The following is a 19,530-nucleotide window of genomic DNA, read 5'->3' on the forward strand; positions in this document are numbered from 1 at the left end:
AGACTGGCAATAGTAAGTAATAGGAATAGTAGGGGATTTTAACATCTCACTGACATCAATGGATAGATCATCTAGACAGAATATCAGCAAGAAAACAATGGCCTTAAATGACATACTAGAGCAGATAGATTTAATCGATATTTTTAGAACATTTCACCCCAAAGCAGAATATACGTTCTTTTCACAAGCATATAGAACATTTTACAGGATAGACCACACATTAGGCCACTAACAAGTCTCAATAAATTTAAGAACATTGAAATCATATCAAGCATCTTCTTAGATCACAATGGTATAAAACCAGCAAACAATTACAAAAAGAAAACTTAAAAAAAAACAAAAAAAACCACAGACAAACACATAGACACTCAATAACATGCTACTAAACAATAAATGAGTTAACAAGGACATCAAGGAAGAAGTCAAAAGATACACTGAGACAAATCATAACGAAAACACAATGGCACCAAAACTACGGGATGCAGCTAAAGCAGTCTTAGGAGGGAAATTCATAGCAATACAGGCCAACTTCAGAAAACAAGAAAAATCTCAAACAAATAGCCTAATCTTACAACCAAAGAACTAGAAAAAGAAGAATAAACAAAGCTCAAAGTAAGTAGAACGGAGGCAATAATAAATATCAGAGTAGAAATTGTCTAAAAAACATACAAAAGATCAATAAAACCAAGAGCTAGTCCTTTGAAAATATAAAATTAGCAAACTTTTAGCCAGACTCATCAAGAAAAAGCATCCAAATAATAAAATCATAAATAAAAGAGAAGTGACAAGTGACACCAGTGAAATACAAAGGATTATAAGAAAATAATATGAACAATCATATGCCAACACATTGGACAACCTGGAAGAAATGGATAAATTCCTACAAACATATGATCTCCAAGACCAAACCAAGAAGAAAAAAATCTGACAGACCGATAACTACTAACAAAATTGAATCAGTGATTGAAAAATCTCCCAATAAACAAAAGTCCTGGACCAGATGGCTATAGATGAATTTTACCAAATTTTCAAAGAATTAACACCTATCTTTCTCAAACTATTCCAAAAAACTGAAGAGCAGGGATGGCTCATTTTTATGAGGCCAGCATTACCCTAATTCCAAAACCAGACAATGATACTACGAAAAAAAAAAAAAAACCCAGAAAATTATTGGCCAATATCCCTGAAGAACATAGATGCAAAAATCTTCAACGAAATATTAGCACACTTAATTCAGCAATACATTAAAAAGATCATACACCATAATTAAGTGGGATTTATTCATGGGATACAAGTTTGCTTTGTACTTGCAAATCAATTAATGTGATATAGCACATAAACAAAATGAAGAATAAAAATCATATGATCATAGCAATAGATACAGAAAAAGCATTTGACAAAATCCAGCATCCATTTATGACAAAAATAAAACTCTCAGCAAAGTGGGAATAGAGGAAATATACTTCTACATAATAAAGGCCATACATGACAAAGCTACAGCTAACATCATACTCAACCGTGAAAAGCTAAAAGCATTTTCCTTGAGATTAGGAACAAAACAAGTATATCCACTTCTACCACTTTCATTCAACATTGGATCAAAAGTCCTAACAACAATTAAATAAGAAAAAGAAATAAAATGCATCCAAATTGGTAAGGAAGAAGTAAAACTGTCATTATTTTCAGAAGACATGATGCTATATATAGAAAACACTAAATAATCTACCAGAAAACTAGTAGGAGGTACAAAATTAATATTCAGAAATGGATTTCATTTTTCCACTGAAAATGTACTAGCAGAAAGAGAAATTAAGGAAACAATCCCATTCACAACAGCATCAAAAAAGTGCCCATGAATAAATTTAACCAAAAGGTAAAAGACTTGTAATTGGAAAACTATAAGATGTTGAAGAAAGAAACTGAAGAAGATACAAATAAATGGAAAAATATACTATGCTCATGAATAGGAAGAATGAACATCATTAAAATGTCCATACTACCCAAAGCAATCTACAGATTCAATGCAATCTCTATCAAAGTATCAATGGCATTCTCCACAGAACTAGAAACAAATAATCCTAAAACTATATGCTACCACAAAAAACCCCAAGTGGTTATAGCAATCTTGAGAAAGAAGAACAAAGTTGCAGGTATCAGGCTACTTGATATCAAACTATACTAAAGGCTATAGTGATCAAAAGGGTATATGGTATTGGCACAAAAAAAGACACATAGATTTTCACATTGTTAACAGAAGAGAGAATCCAGAAATAAACTCATACCTATATGGTCAATTAATCTATTATAAAGAAGTTTAGAATATACAATGAGTTAAAGACAGTCTCTTCAAGAAAGATGGTGGGAAAACTAGACAGACATGCAAAACAATGAAACTGGATCACTTTCTTACACAATTTACAAGAAAAAAACTTGAAATGGATTTAAGACTTAAATGTAAGACCTGAAACAATAAAACACCTACAGTTTACGATAGTGAACTCTTTGATGCTGCTCTTAGTAATATTTTTTTAGATATGTCTCTTTGGGAAAGGAAAACAAAAGAAAAAACAAACCAATGAAACTACATCAAACTAAAGAGATGTTGCATGATGTAGGAAACCATCAACAAAATGAAGACAACCTACTGAATGGGAGAAGACTATTGCCAGTGACACATCTGTTAAAGGTTAATACCCAAAATATATAAGAAATTCATACAACTTAACACCAAAAAAAAAAAAAACCCTAAAACTAAAAGCAATCCAATTAAAAAATGCACAGAGGACCTGAATAGACACTTCTCCAAAGGGGACATACATGTAGCCATACAGTCATATGAAAATATGCTCAACATCACTAACCATCAGGGAAATGCAAATTAAAACCATAATGAGATATGGCAGAATGGCTATTACCAATAAATCACTAAACAATAAGTGCTGGCAGGCATGTGGAGAAAAGGGAACCTTTGTATATTGTTGGTAAGATTCTAAATTGGTGCAGCCACTATAGAAAATAGTATGGAGGTTCCTCAAAAAATTAAAACCAGAACTACAACATGACCTAGCAATTTCACTTCTGGGTATTAGAAAAAATCCAAAATACTAATTAGAAAAGACATATGCACCCCTATGTTCATTGCAGCATTATTTACAATAGCCAAAATGGAAGTAACCTAGGTGTCCATTGATAGATGAATGGATAAAATATATACAATGCAATATTACTCAGCCAATGAATGAAATCCTGTCATTTGCAATAACACGGATGGACCTAGAGGGTATTATGCTAAGTGAAATAAGTCGAACAGAGAAAGACAGATACCATATAATTTCACTTATATGCAGAATCTAAAAACCAAAATAAACAAACAAAACAGAAGCAAACTCACAGATACAAAGAACATCTCAATGGTTTCCAGATGAGAATGGAATGGGGGGAACAGGTGAAAAAAGTGGAAGGGATTAAGATGTACAAATTGCCAGCTATAAAAACAGTCATGGGGATGTAATGTACAGCATAGTAAATACAGTCAATAATATTGTGATAACTATGTATGGTGTCAGATGGGTACTAAATTAATCTGGGTGACAACTTTATAAGTTATATAAATATCTAATCAGTATGTTGTATACCTGAAACTAATATAATATTGTATATGTCTACTCCAATTGAGAAATAAAAAATTACTTTAGTTAGTTATATTTGTACATACTTTAATTAACATTTCAAATACCAGGTTGCCTTTATTTCTTTATTCCTTGATGCTCTGAGGACATCTTCTCTCTAAATATTTAAGTCTGACAGACCATAGGTCAGCTATATACAATCTAACTACAATCAAAGTATGAAGGCCTTTACTTCATACTTTTTTTGAGATTAGAGCATGAGAAATTTTAATTGAGGGATTTTCACATTGTTAAATGTCATTAACCCAAGAAGCTGTTTAGGAAGTCATTTTGGTTTTGAGGAAGGAAAAAGCGAACCTTTCATGTGCAAGTTAAACCTGACTTAACTTGTATAAAAAGCATTTACAAAAGAGGTAGCCCACCCTTGATCTTTACTACCTTTTTGGTATTAATCTACCTTTGCTGTGATATAATTCACATATCATAAAATTCAGCCTTTTAAAGTATACAGTTCACTCGTTTTTAATATAGTCAGAGTTGTGCAACCAACACCATCATATAATTCCAGAATATTTTCATCATCCCAAAAAGAAATCTCATAGCTATTAGCAGTAACTTCCCTATGTACTCTTCACTCAACCCCTGGCAACCACCAATCTATTTCCTATCTCTATGAATTTATCTATGGTGGGCATTTCATATAAATGGAATCATACAATATGTGGCCTTTTGTGTCTGGCTTTTTTCACCTAGAATGTTTTTAAGGTTCATCCATTTCCACTTTTTAAAAACGCATTTTTTTTTTTAATGTGGAAGTTGAACAGAAAACTAGGCAGAGTAGTATGAACCTCTACGTATCCATTATCTAGCCTCAACAATTCTAAAGCCATCTACACATCATGTACCTCACCTTGTAATGTTCTGAATGAAATCCAGATGCTACATGATTTCTGTAAATACTTTCCTAAGGACATACTATTATAATAGCTACTCTATCATTGGCCATTAAAGTGAGAGTTTTCCTTCTGACTTTAATGGGCCTGCCTCTCCCAAGAACTGAATTTTTCCTTTGCTAAGTATTATTTACTTAAGAAATACACTAGATTCACATACTTCTGCCTAATAAAAGCACTAAGGGGGAAAAATGGAAATAGAGTCATGAACCAAAGCCTCAGAAAAATTTCTCCAGAGGCCAAGATTCGAAGTGATCTAAAATTTGATAATTATCTTAATATTTCTTCTGACAGAAACACTCACACTCATAGGGAGGTGGTTTACTATTTTAGCTTTCCCTTGTTATTTCAGTAAAGGACCAGAGGTTATTACAAGGATGTTTTCCTTTTGTTTTTTAGCATACACCAATCGCAAATCAGAAAGCACTTGAAGTGCCTAAAGAGGACTAAAAACAAAGTTAATTTTACACGGAAAAGAGAGGTAATTTTACTTGGAAAAGAGCCCAACAGACAGAATTTAGAATTTTCTTAATGTTCGTTTTAGGAAAGCTAGCAAATAAGCAGGAATTTGCTGATTCATGATTAAGTGAGCAGAAACTAAGTGAAAAAAGAAGAAACGAGAAGATAAGGGTGGGAGAACAATGCTTATTTGAGATACTCTTCTTACCTTTTTGTGAGCTATCAGGAGGCAATTGGAATGTTCATGTTCACAAGCAATTTCATAGTCAGGGATCAGGTCCACCAATTCACAGACAAAGCGTACCACTTCTTCATGCCAAGGCACATTGGCCATAGTAAGACTGCTTGCTGAACTCTCTCCACAGTAGGTAACACCCTGTGGAAACATTACAACAGTTAGAGACATTACAGACCTACTTAAATGCACTCTAAAATGTATTTTAGAGTGAAGAAAGTGATAAAAGATGATAAAATTTGCTTAGGAGCTAATATGAGTAGTTACTGACAAAAATAGCACTAGAGTTCCCAGGCCAATGTTCCTTCTACTCAATGACAATGCTGGCTCTTGGGTACCTGTGTGTTGTGTCATGTCATAATCTATGCATTAAGGTCACAATAATATATTTGAACCAATATCTTTCCATTCGGATTCGTTTGGGCAGTCTAATAGATTCTCAAGGGATTATTATCTCCTAGTATAATAATTCAGAGATAGTTGACAACCATAAAAATTCACTGAAAAATTTATTCACTGGGAAAATAAAGTGAGCTTCCGTCTTTCAGTATAGTTTAGATTCGAGGTTGGTAAATTTTCTGTAAAGGGCTGAATAAAGATCCTGTTATTATTCTTTATTCTTAAAGAATACCACTTTGTAATGCATTTTGCATAAGGATATATAAAACGAAGAATCATGCCAAATAGGAAATATATTTGTGGATATACATATATACATTTAAACACACCTACACATACATACATGCATCTCACCTCTACAGAAATTCCTATTCAGTACATATGCAGTGAGATAACTGCTTCTGTTTTGAACTCTACCTGACAGCCCATATATTACAAACCCTGAAATTTTATAACTAAGTTCTCTATTTGCTGATTACATAATGATAAATGATTAATTTTCTAATAATAAGGGATATCTTAACTTTGCAGGCTCTTCAAATACACCAGAATCAAATTTTCCTAACAAATTGTTTGACTATTCTAGATATGCTGCTACTAAGTAGAGAATCATGGAAATAAAAAAATATGCACCACTCACACAGACTCTCTGTCTCTTACTTTCTCTCTCACACACAGACACACCTACCCATACACATATTAAAGGGGGGCAGAATGATATTAAATGAAAAACTCACAAATGAACACTACAGAGTGACCATGACCCTACTGACGGCAGAGCTGAGACCTGGCCAAAAACTCATGATCTCTGCAAAATGCTCTATTCCAGATGGCTGTTGCAAAACATTACAAAAACTGAGATAACTGCTGCTGACCATAAACTACAAGCAACCCAACTTAATTACAGTAAACACGAGAACCTTCTCTACTTTGCCAATGATTTATAGAATTCATTAAATTGAGTCTGAGTTTTAGGTGAATTACAAAAGCAAATAATAGAAATAATTTTAAAAATCTTTAAGAAAGCATAGATGAAAAATCGTGCTAAACATACTCAAATGTATAAAAAATATGAAAATAATTTACTGATAGGTCAAAATAGTCATAAAAATGAACTTTACTTCAATTTAAATACTGTTTATAATGTGTGAATTATATGAAGAGCCATGTATATAGTAACTAATTCAAAGGAATTTATTTTTAATATTTAAAAGTTCGCTGAAGCAGAGATTTTAGACAAGATCTTATATTCATGACAATGGCTTTGGAAGATATTTTAATATTTCTTATTCAGCAATAATAAATAATGAAACATCAAGCAGAGATTTGGTTTGGAAATGAAATTAAAGAATGAATGCCATAGTTCATTACTATGCCTTCACATAACACTTTTCTATAGATTCACATAATGGTTTATAGCACTTTAGAAAGCACTTTTGCGGCAGCCTGACCCTGCCGGACCATTTCCTTCTCCAATGAGTTAGTTCCTGACTGTACCCACCCCCACCCCCTTCCCAGGACTCTCTGACTGACGCAGCTCTCTCTTCTCTGCTCTGACTACTTCATTTCATCCTACACTCTAGTATACTGATGACTTGCCCTGACTTTATTCTTGAACACACTTAACCCTGAATTGCCTAAAAATGCTTTATTTTCTCTCATATTATGGCTGTTTGACACCTTCTGATCCCACCACCACCCCCACACCTGCCCAATTTATCACCAGCACCAAGTTCTTCCCTCACAACTTTTAAAAAAGAATAATCTCAAGAAAACAGATGGGTACGATGTGGCAAATGAAAAGCAGTCACTAACTCCAGAATCTACAGGTTGAGGAATGACAAGGAGACCCAAAAAAACTTCTTGAAGAACAGGTCTATCTATGCACTTTCAAGTTCCTAGTTAAAGTTATAACAAAGGAATTCCCAGAACACTGGTCTTATCTATCTACAGATCTTTTATCTTGCAGGTGTGACAAGAGTTTCCAAAAGGCCATTTAGAGATCTATAGGGTGTGGTCAATCTATAACTGGCTGAGTGGATCATTTCTGTAGGCCCTTCCCTTTGCATTTTTCAGATGCCTCCTCTCCTCTCTTAGAAGGATATATATCAGATTGTAAACAGTGTTCTATTTGGTAGAAGAGAAAGAAAAGGCTTATTAATTTTTTTAATACTTCTGTGTTATGCAAATTATTTCAATGAGCATATATATTGCTTTTATAATTCAAATGATTGAAATGAAATCAGTAAATGGAGAAGGCATCCTTTCTTGTTTAATAGGGTTAAACTATTTCATGTTTGAAAAGGTCACTTTTTGTTGTTATTAATTAAAATAAAATTTTTCTCTACTGGAGGAGTTTTAAAAAATAATAATAATAAACCTCTAAAAAAATATTTGATGAGAGCTAGCAATATGGCAGGCTAAAATAACCTCAAACTCCTCCAAAAACAAACACGTAGAAGTAAATATGTTATGGTAAACATACTCCTGAGAGCACAGCTGATCTGTTGGATCTGTAAGATTCCTTAGGGCTTAGATGAGAGACCACCCAGGTCTTTCACAGCTCTGGCAAAGACAGGACTTGGGTTTAAAGGACAGAACACTAGGCCCTTTTATCTTCAGTGAAAGGCCGAATAGGACAAAATTTACCCACTGACACAAAATGGCACTTGGAAGCCTGTGCCTTACCGATGCTCTTGGTAAAAAGAAAAAAGTCTCCAGGACTTATCCCTCAAAAGGGGTTGTCATTAAAATTTAAGAGTAATGTAAGAAAGTGGCATGAGAACTACATAGATTGACTCGATGTTAAACCAGGTTGTATTCAGAGCCTGCTACGTGCTGCTAGACAGGGAACTTGGTTGATCCGCATAGGGCCAAACCACAGGAAGATTCCTGCTGAGATCAGGAACTACTTCCCCACGCCTTTAACACTGCATACTTATACCATGAAAGGAAAACAGATATAAACCCAATTCCTCAAACATACGGGGTCTCATTCTGACTTTGAGAGACCACATCTCTGTGAAGCTTTATTCTCTCTCTAATAAACTTTCCTCTTTGTCTCTTACTCTGGCTCACACTTAAATTCTTTCCAGCGCAGAGTCAAGGACCCTCACTCTTGGCGGGTGTACACCTTGAATACCCCCACTTGGGGAGATTTGCCCTGTTCTGCATCAATAGTACCTCAAGGTCACATAAATGCTCTGAAAATGTGAAATTAATAGTACAAATTGACCCCTAAGCTAGTGATATGCCTGGGGCTCTCTGCAGAAGCAAACGAAATACTGTTCATATCCTTTTGTTAAGGGTGGAAAATTTTCAAGTGAGCCAACTAGCTAAGTCAGCTACAGGGAAGAAATATCTTTAGATACCAGAAGTTGTCCTACTTGCTTAGGTGTGGTTTAGGAGGTGTATTGTATAAGATATGAAGATGGCCAATGTCTGCTTCTATAATCCACTTACTTGTTAACCAGGGTGTGGTACTAGGTGATGTATTGTGCTAATGGCCAACTTCTGCTTCTGTAATCTGCTTGCTTGTTCTAGGCTTTATAACTGCCTCACTCTCAAACCCTGGGGCTGATCTCCTCTAACCCTGCGGGGGTAGAGAGTCAGTCCCCGGGCTAATAAAGGCTCATAATTAATCTCAATTGGCTCCCTGGGTCTCAGAATCATTCGCGCCACAACACTTTGTATTTCCTGAACACGTGTCTATGTGGGGAGTGCTGGAATCTCTCATAGTCTACACACACTGGAGTCTCAAGTGGGGGAGAGGGAAGAGCACAGCTTTGCTACATTCCTGAAAGGTGCTGAAGGAGCCTAGGACTGGTTACTAAATCCTCCTTGAGCCTAAACTTCCTCAAGATTAAAGTTAGAATAATAGCAGCAATTTAATAGCTTTGTTTTGACAATTCAGTGGTGTAATGGATCTGTCTGGATTCAGTAAATGTTTAGCTCACTTTCCATTAAGCACATTTATTTAAACTAAATCAATAAAAGCTATTTCTTTATTATATTGATTTCTTCTTTTCTTTCATTGCTAGTTTTGTAAAATATTTTTGTTATATTCCCTGTAAATTAACATATATTTTAGCTTCATTAGGTTCGAATAGGCCTTTATTTGCTTGCTGAGTATCTTAACTATCATTGTTGGCTTGCTTGTTTGTGAAAGTGTGTTTCGTGTTACAAACATCTGCCTCACTGAAAAACTTTCATAACACACTATTTATAAATGAAATACTGTCTTTGTATCCTCTGCCTAGCATTGTACCTTGAGAATAGTAAGTGCTCAGTAATTATTTGTTGTCAAATGATTTAGAACTCTCTTATCCCTAGCGCTGTAACTGTCTACAGAGCTCAAGCCTTGCAGAATGCATCTTGCAAAACAGATATTTTAGCACAGCCTTACTCTTTCTTCACACAGAGGTAAGGAATAGTACCAGTTGTTAATGTATGTAGCAACACCTAGCCAGTGTTTTATCAGTTGGTTCATGATTGTTAATGTCAACTTAAATGTCCAAACCTGTAGAGAATTTTAATGAGTTTATTTGAGCCAAACTGATGACAATTGCTGGGAAGCAAAATCTCAACAGATTAAGAAAATGCTCTGGAGAATGGCAGTTTTGCAGCTTATTTTATATATTAGAATCAAAGGAGGAGATGTAAGGAGGGTTCACTAGTGGCAGATTAAGGGGGCAGGAGAAAGCAAAGTGAAAAATTCTCGAATTGGATAAAAAAACAGAGGGGCACATACTTCTTTTACATTGGTGGGTACAGGAGAGTTAAAAATTAACATTTACAGCATATAGAGATGGTATACAGAGACAAGATAACCATGAGGGGTTCTGTGGTCTTGTGCTCTGGTGTAGTAGTGGGTTGTGCCCTGAGGGGTCTGGAAAAAAGGGATTACTCTAACATTCCAAGGGCACCTTACCTTAGATGCAAAAAGACAATAGACAGGCTCACTTAAGGTAAAGATTGACCTTTGTCAAGAGAGCAGCAGGCTCAGGATGTGACTACTCGCCATGACCTGTTTTTGGTTAGAAATTTTTATGTTCAGATCATCCTATGTGGTTACTTTCAGTCTCTGAGTTTGTAGGGCTAGCCATGCTGGCCTCTCTTAAGTGTGTCATGTTACTGCGTGGCCTTTTTTTTTTACCATCCACATTAAAGAGTAGAAAAATCCTGAATTATGTGAATGAAATGTTATATTAGATCAGAAAAGAGCTGTGGGATTTATTATCATAGAACAACTCGTTACTCGATCTTTAGGTCATTCAGCATAGATTGGTTGGGGGTACAGAGAAGAACAGGCACACCCCCTGCCCTCTGAGAGTTCAGAATTTAGACCATTATACCAGATATGCACAATATATGATGATATTGGGGTCAGCTGGGGTTCCCGACTGGAGATTATAGAGATGATAGGCAGCTTAGCCAGGTAAAAACTGAGTGCTGAGTGGGCAGTCCAGTAAGAAGGCCTTGAGGCCATGCTGAGAAGCTTGGGCTGATTTTGAAGGGTAGCTGTTGAAGCATTTTTAGAGTATAGGAATGACATGTTAGTATATCACTGCAAAAAGTCATAAAGACATTTGTTTTCTCATCAAACTATAGGGGATAAAAACAGTACCGGGAGTCCTTTGATATCAGTCAGTTTAATTAGAATACCAAGCTGCCAAAATACTGCTCTGCCCACAGATCTTGAATCCCCATGTAAACTTTCAGCTAGTAAATAAAGACCGTACGGCTCCCATCTCCTACAGCAGAGAGATTCATGAAAAAGGCACCCCTCGCAGCCCCCACCAAAACTCTCCCTCCCCATCCTGAGTCATGAGGTACACGTAAGACCTCAGACAAAGGAATTATGTACCCCTTGCACGGACACTGCAAAGATATATAAATTGTAAGAAATATAACTAGGAGGGAGCTTGTGCGTTGGTGCTGTTAAGCCCTATGTGCTCTGCCAGCTAATAAATTCTCCTTCCTCCAACAAAGATGTCTGAGCATCCAATTTCCTCCGTCAGGTGTTGCTTCCTGCAACACTTCCATACTTTTCTTACATAAATATCTAAACATATACAATTAAAATGTAATCAAATTGTTACTGGTTCTGGGGAATCCTGGAACTCCTGGACCTCGGTTCTTGGCATCGGTCAACAAAGAATTGAAGGCAGACACCTAGAAATTTATTGTATGCAAGCCAGCTTTATTAAAAGCAAAAGTACACTTTTAGAAGGGAAAAGAGGCAGCCATGAGTGGTCAGCCTTGAAAACAAAGTAAGCTCACTGAAAAGGGAGAGTAAGCTGCCAGAAGTGGTCAGCCCCAAAGAACTTCTGCCAAGCAAAAGTACACCCGCAGAAGGGAAAGCAGACAGGCTCAAGGGAGAGCTGCCCCACCCATAGTGGGGCTGGGAATTTTATCTATTAATCTATTAATGGGTGGAATATTCATGATTTTGAATGGTCACTTCATGGAAAGAAGGTGTTTTTTTCTGGAATTAAGGTGTTTTTTCTTACCATGTTTGGGCTTTTCAGAACTGTCATGGCATCAGATGCATGATGGGTACAGCCTTAACTGCAATGCTAATTTATTACAATGATCGTATAATGAAGCAAAGGTGAATTCTAGGTCACACCAGATGTACTTCTGTGCATGCCTACGTTAGGGACTTTCCCTATTCCCATTATTTTCCCCTTTAGCAGGAAGTTTTAAACTACAAAACTGCTTCACTACTTCAAAGCTATTGTTCAAGGCTGTTTTTCATTTTAGTGGCTCTGGGGAGGGGTCCTGATATCATTACTACCTCAAAATAATAAATATTATTCTATAACTTGTTCTGTTTGTTAGTAGCATATTATATTCTGTAAACATCCCTCTTCCTACTTCAGTTTAAGGAAGGTACTTCATTAACTCATTAGATAAATGACAGCTAAATTTCATAAAGCATGTGACCCAATCCCAATGGCCCAAGCGCTTCATACTATAATACTGCAGGTCTGTAAGAGACAAGGTGACTATCACCATGCTTTCCTCTGATAAAACACAAACTGTTATCTACTACCCTATATTTTATCATTTAAATAAGACAGCTATATTGTGGTTAGATTACTTATTTCTCCAAGAATTTAAAAATAAAATCTTTCAATGTAGTTCTATTACTTTAGTAGACTTTGCCTAGTTCAATAAGATATCTATTTGTGAAAATAGCATATCAATATCAAATTTTATCTCTGTGCTTTGACAAGGCCTGGCACATGGAGAGACCTCAAAAATATTTGTTGATGCAGGGATAAAATAATAAAATAGAAATACTGTTTGAAAGAAACTATGTTATTATGACATCTCAGGCACAGACAGGAGGCTTTATCTATTTAGTTATGCTACTAGTTTGCCCAACTAAAAACTATCTGTCAGAAAATTACACTGTTCATACCGGAGCCAACTTTCTTTTTTTGTAGCCATCTTCCTTTAAAAAAAATAATATTTCTTGAGTCTTTTCAGATTATAAAATATCTCATTCATTATAGAAAACATGACTGCAAAGAAAGAAATAGAAAATGAAAAAGAAGGTGGCCATGTGCTATATCCAAGTTGCTTTATAACATTTTAGTGCAACATAATTTGAGGCAGTATTCTTTGAGAACTAAATCATAAATTTAAACACTACTAATCCCTGATGTTGGTAAGGTTTTCTTAAGCCAATACATATATTTCAGATGTAGTTTGTATCTTTGCATCATTAATATTAATTATTAATAGCAATTTCAAAGAAAAGAGTGTCTTTGACCTGATTCGACAAAATGCCACACACTCAGCAGTATTTCCTCTGTTCCCACCTTCTACTTCTTCAGAGTAAGTAACAAAGAAAGATAAACTTACTAAAAACAGCTTTAAAAATCTGATATATACACTGATATGACACAGAGTATATTCAGCTTCATATACATAAACTAAAGAGTGGGGTTTTCAGAGACTGGGTAAATTTTCCGGTCACTGTCTTTCATTTCGTGGATTCTTAGAAAGCCATCTACATCTTAACACTCAATAGTTGTAAGTACCATCTCATGCTGATGACTTCCAAATCGTTACTGTCAGCCCTGTCTTATCCCTGACCTCCAGGCTTATATAACCTATGGCCTATTTGAACCTATACTTGGATATTTAAAAAATACCTCAAATTTAATAAGGCCAGCATATAACTCATGAAATTACCCCCTTAAACTTACCTCCTTCCCATACTGGTCTTTCCATCTCAGTAAATTGTTCCACATCCACACAACTTTTTAAGCCAAAAACCCAGTGCTATTCTTGTTTCCTTTTGTTCTTTCCTTCTTTACACATCATCTAGCAACGAGTTCTGTTAGTTGTACTTCCAAATTTTACCCCAAATGCAGCCACTCTTCTCCAACTATATTACCAATGGACCTCTCCAAGCCATCACATCTCTTGCTTACATTAAGCTGTAGCTTTGTAACTGGTATACCTACTTCTACTACTTCTCTATATAATCCACTCATGACTACAGCAAGGTGATCTCTTAAAATCATAAATCAGATTGCATCACTCTCCATCTTAAAACCCTTTCATTGACACTTAGTATGGAGAAAAGCTTATCATGAAACTGAGTATAAAATCCAATTTTCTTATCCTTGTTTGAAAAGCCTAACGAAGTCTGGCCCGGCACAGCTTTCTGATTCATCTTGCATTACTGCCAACTCCAACTCCGCCAGAGAGATCACATGAGACCTATGTACTTTAGCTTAACCATCTTACAAAATGCTCTGACCCCAAGCTTTTGCATATGGTGTTGCTTCTTAGTATTTAAGTACAGTTATGAAAAAATCATCTCAGAAAAGCCCTCCTTTTTATGAAATCTAGAATAGCCAACACAATATCTAGCAAAACAATATACATGTTTACCCTTTTAAACATCAGTCCACTTATAGGAATCCATCCCAAAGAAACACTCGCAATAATATACACAGACAACCAGACACTACATGCCTCCTGCTGGAAGTATACAATACCACCAATGAAATAATCTTGAAATGCAAACAAACACACACACACACACACACACACACACACATACACACTTGAATCTATTCAGTCCTCTCTTGATCTAACTACCAATTCATAGGAAATACAGGAGAGGAAAATGTAAGCAGCAAAACAAAATATAAATACAGGGAACTAGGCAGGATATATAATCCATTTTCTTCAACAAAATAAGTTGCAAGGAGGAAAAAACATATGGAAGAAGAACTAACAGATTAAAATAAATTTAAGAGAAAAATAATCAAATTACAATGAATGGTCCTTATTTGGATCCAAATTCAAAAATACTGCTGAAATAACTGGTCAAGTTTGAAACCTTTTATGTTCCAATACCTAAAGATTACTGTTAAAGTTGTTTAGTTATGAAAACAGTATTTTGAATAGGTGTTTAAAATAAGTGCATATCTTTTATATATATTGAAACATCGTTATGAATAAATGATATAATGTGGAGATTTGCTTCAAATAATAGGTAACAGCAGAGAAAATGGGTAGGGGTGTAGATGAAATAGGAGTTGATAATTTTTGAAGCTGGGTGATGGATGAACGGGGTTCATTAGACTGAAGTCTATTTCTGAATAAGTTTGAAGTTTTCTATACTAAAAATTTATTTAAAAGCCAATCAATTACTCAATATAACACTATTTTATTTTTCAGTATATTAATGTTATTGCAGTTAACCCTTGAACAATATAGGTTCAAACTGCACAGGTCCACTTAGAGGCGAATTTTTTCAATAAATACTATAAATATATTTTCTCTTCCTTATGATTTTCTTAATAACATTTTTCTTTCCTCTAGATTACGTTATTATAAGAACACAGTACATAACATAAGAATACAGTATATAACATGCAAATATGTGTTAATCAACTGTTTATGTTATCAGTAAGGCTCTGATCAACGGTAGGCTATTAGTAGTTAAGCTTTTGAGAAGCCAAAAGTTATACATGGATTTTCAACTGTGCAGGGGGTTGGCACTCCTAACCCTGCATTGCTCAAAGATCAGCTGTATGTAGTTTTTAATTATTTTGTGTTGGTTGCCTACCTCTCACTAAAATATAAGCTTTGTGAGAACGAATGCTTAGTCTTTACCGTTATTATCCTCAATGCCTAGAATAGTGCCAGGTTCTTGATTAATATTTCTGAGTGAATAAACAAAACATACGGGATCTCTTGTAGAGTTTTAAAGATTTTTAACTCCATTATGGTGAACAAAGCTTCATGTGAAATGTACACAGCAATAGCCAGCACCAGCTTACCTTTACTTCGATGAAGTCAGGACTCCCTAGGGACACCAACTCAGCATAGGCTTGGAGTTCATCCACATTCCACGCTTTCACTAGAGTCAGTCTGTAGACAGTACGTTGTTGCTAAAACAAAGGAAAAGCCAACTTTGTTTTTATTTTGGTAGAAGTCATACCTAGGAAGACTTTCAAATTTCTTCAACCCATAGAGAACCCAAGTAAGGTGAAGTCCAGCACGAACTTATATCAACTGAAGTTATATTATGTAGAAAGATGAAAAAAGTGTAAAGAAAGCAATAAGATTCCCATAAACCTTATAATAGTGCAAATATTGGCATATTTCTTTCACTCACAATATCTAACACCGTATCAGGTACCCAAAAGTTTCTTGACAAATACACACTGAATTAGCAATAAGACAAGAATAAGAATTATGAGATAGTATACAAAAAATAATTACTTGTCAGTGATATTTTAGACTGTCAAAAATTAATTCAAATAACAATTCGTCTTCCAGGTACCAATCACTCAAGTTGTTTATGATAGGAATTTCTAATTACTCTTGTCCTCTTTTCTGCATTCTCATTATTTAATGATCTCTTGTTAGCAGAACACGCACATTTACAAACTGTCAATGTTGCCATTTGTTTGCCATATAACCAAAAGAAGTACTGGTTTTCTGAAAAGCAATTAGACAATAGTCATCGAAGTCTTTTAAAAGTTTATACCCTTTGACTTTGTAGCTCCCTTCCAGCACCCAAGACAAACTATTACAAGTTCAGAGACTTATTTAAACATTATTAATGATAGTTTAAAATCTAAAGGAATGGTGGGGGCAGGATATGTGATTTGCCTATAACCAATCAAATATGTCAAAGGCAATATGATGCATGTGGTTATGTGTACATAATTACATCCACCCACCTGCAGCAAGAAACCAGTAATACCTATGCTGCTAAACCTCCAACCATGCTGTAAGTAGCAGAACTCAAAATACTCCAGAGAAAAACAAAGTGAGGTGAGAGAGAAACAAAGTGGTACCAATCTCTTTACTTTTGTGTTTGATGATTTCCATGATTAGCAAAAAAGAAGAAACACTTTAAATCTTTAATAAAGAAAACCAAAAGATATTTAATGAATAGTATTAGGCAGCCATACAAGAAAATGTACTCAAAATTATTATTTAAATGCAGTATATAATGAAAAGATAGAAATCATCCAGATTTCCTTTACATAGCTAGAATTCACCAAATGCTAAAAACAAAATGGTAAGACTGCAGACCAATCTCACTTTTACTTATATACGCAAAAATCTCATAAAAATTTTAGCAAATAAAATTCAACATTATGTTAAAAATTCTAGGAATGCAAAGATGATTCACTATTAAGCTATATATTAATAGAATTCATCACATTGATAGTTCAATACAGAAAAGCCATGCAATCATCTGCATAGATACACAAAGACATTTGATATAGCTTAAAAGCCATCTGTAATTTGAAAACAAAACATATCGAAACATATCAAATAAACATATTGAAAACCATTTGGTAAACTCAAAAATTAAAAAAAACACATCCTTAACATAAAGAAAACACTCTCTAGTCAATAGTCAATGTTTTTAGTGGTTTAAAAGAGAGGCATTCCCATTAAGTCAGACTAACAGAAGGATGTCCACTCTGTTACTTGTATAAACACATCTCTGAAAGTTAAAATCAAAGCAATAAGGCAAAAACAAGAATTACTGGATAGTACATAAAAAATACATACTTGCAAATGATATAACTGGCTTCTTGGAAATCTAAGAAAAATTAGATTATGTTCAAATAAAAAATAAATAAACAGCTTTTCTAGCATAGTAGTGGGGTAAATATGGACTCTCAGGCCAGATTAATCCCAGACCATATGCTAGCTATCTTTACATCTATCCTCAGTTTCTACCTGCGTAAAATGAGGGTTTTACATAGGATTAAAAGTGTTAATCCATGCAGCACTTAGAACTAAGCCCAGCAGCAGTTAGTCATATCAAGTATTAGCTACTATATGCCATTATATGCTGCATATATACAATTACAATTTGCAAGGCAAAGAAAATTCTACTTGGAATTGTAACATACATCTTTAAAATACCTAATGATTAATTTATGAAAAAACATGGACAGTAAATAAACTAAACTTTCTGAGAGACCATAACATAAACTCACCTACATAGAGAGCCATGATAGATTTATAAATATAATGTAATGCCACAATGTAATAAACTGGCAATGATATCAAGAGTTAACAATGAGTTAGCATTTACTAATTGCCAGGTGTTGCTGTAAGTACTTAATATCTTACCCCAAATTCCAATATTTGTCTAATCTTTACAATTCTTACAAAATAGTTTTGATTATTATCTTCGCATTACAATTACAGAATTGAGGCCTAGAGCTATTAAATTTCCCAAAATTTACACAGCTGGAAAGCAGCGAAGCCCAAATATGAACCCAAGTGGTATGAATCCAGGGCAGGCCCTCTTTTACTTTACTAAACCTTTTTAAATTGTGAAATGAAACATATAAAAAATATATACATAAAACATGAATGTATATATAGCTCAAGGGATTAAGATAAAGAAAACACCCATCTACTATCCACTCCCTATGCACCCAATATATTTAACATCCTGACTTTAACATTATAGTTTAGATTTTTGCCTATGTTTGAAATTTATATAAATGGAATCATGTATTCTTTTATGTATTGCTTCTGTCATTCAACATTGTATTTATAAATTCGTCCATGTTCTGTATGTTGAGATTTGTTCATTTTCTTTCTTATCTAGTATTCTATTATATGAATATACAACAGTTTATCAAACATTCCCCCGATGACAGACATTTGGATTATTTCCACTTTTTAGCTATTATAAAACAATGCTGTTTTCTCTTATAACACTAAAGTTTACTTGTGCCTGTTTTAAGAAACTGTATGAAATGCTATTATGCCATATATTCTTTTATGTCTGGTTTCTTTCACTGAATTTGATGTATGTAAGATTATCCAAGCTGTTTTATGTAGCTGTAGATATTTTCATTACTGTTTAATACTCTATTTTATGAATATACTACTAATAAAAGTTGTTTGTTCTCAGTTGGGACTCTTAGAAAATAATGTTGCAATGAGTATTACTGTACTTGATTCTTGATGCACAATGGCACATATTTTTTCTTGGATGTGCCTAAGAGTGGAAATGCTGGGTTATAGGATGTGTATACATTCAACTTTAGCAGATACTGTAAAACTGATTCCCAAAGTCATTTTACCTGCAGTGTAACAGAGTTCCAGTATTTATGCTTCTTCAACAACTCTTGCTGTTCTTAGTTTTTTAAATTTTAGCCACTTTTGCATTGTTTTAGTCTGTATTTGCCTGATTACTATTGAAGTTGAGTATGTTTCTGGCCATTTGGATCTCTATTCTTGTGAAGTACCTGTTCAAGTGTTTTGAATATTTCTCCATAGGGATATCTGTCTTTTTTCTGCTGGACCCAATGCCCGCCTCTCTCCCACC

General features: G+C 34.6%; 1 protein-coding gene across 2 annotated transcripts in view; it reads right to left on the reverse strand.

Annotated features, from left to right (window-relative positions):
• LOC105296721 (S-adenosyl-L-methionine-dependent tRNA 4-demethylwyosine synthase) overlaps positions 1 to 19,530 on the reverse strand; it is a 186,535-nt gene that overhangs the window by 33,714 nt on the left and 133,291 nt on the right. For both annotated transcript variants that reach the window (XM_011366973.2, XM_011366972.2), the window contains exons 14-15: positions 15,992 to 16,102; positions 5,250 to 5,417 (exon numbers count right to left, since the gene is read on the reverse strand). In XM_011366973.2, coding sequence (XP_011365275.1) covers positions 5,250 to 5,417; positions 15,992 to 16,102 — 279 coding nt within the window. The remainder of the gene's footprint in view (positions 1 to 5,249; positions 5,418 to 15,991; positions 16,103 to 19,530) is intronic.

This window comes from Pteropus vampyrus, unplaced genomic scaffold (assembly GCF_000151845.1).
Source record: "Pteropus vampyrus isolate Shadow unplaced genomic scaffold, Pvam_2.0 Scaffold128, whole genome shotgun sequence".
Taxonomy (NCBI): domain Eukaryota; kingdom Metazoa; phylum Chordata; class Mammalia; order Chiroptera; family Pteropodidae; genus Pteropus; species Pteropus vampyrus.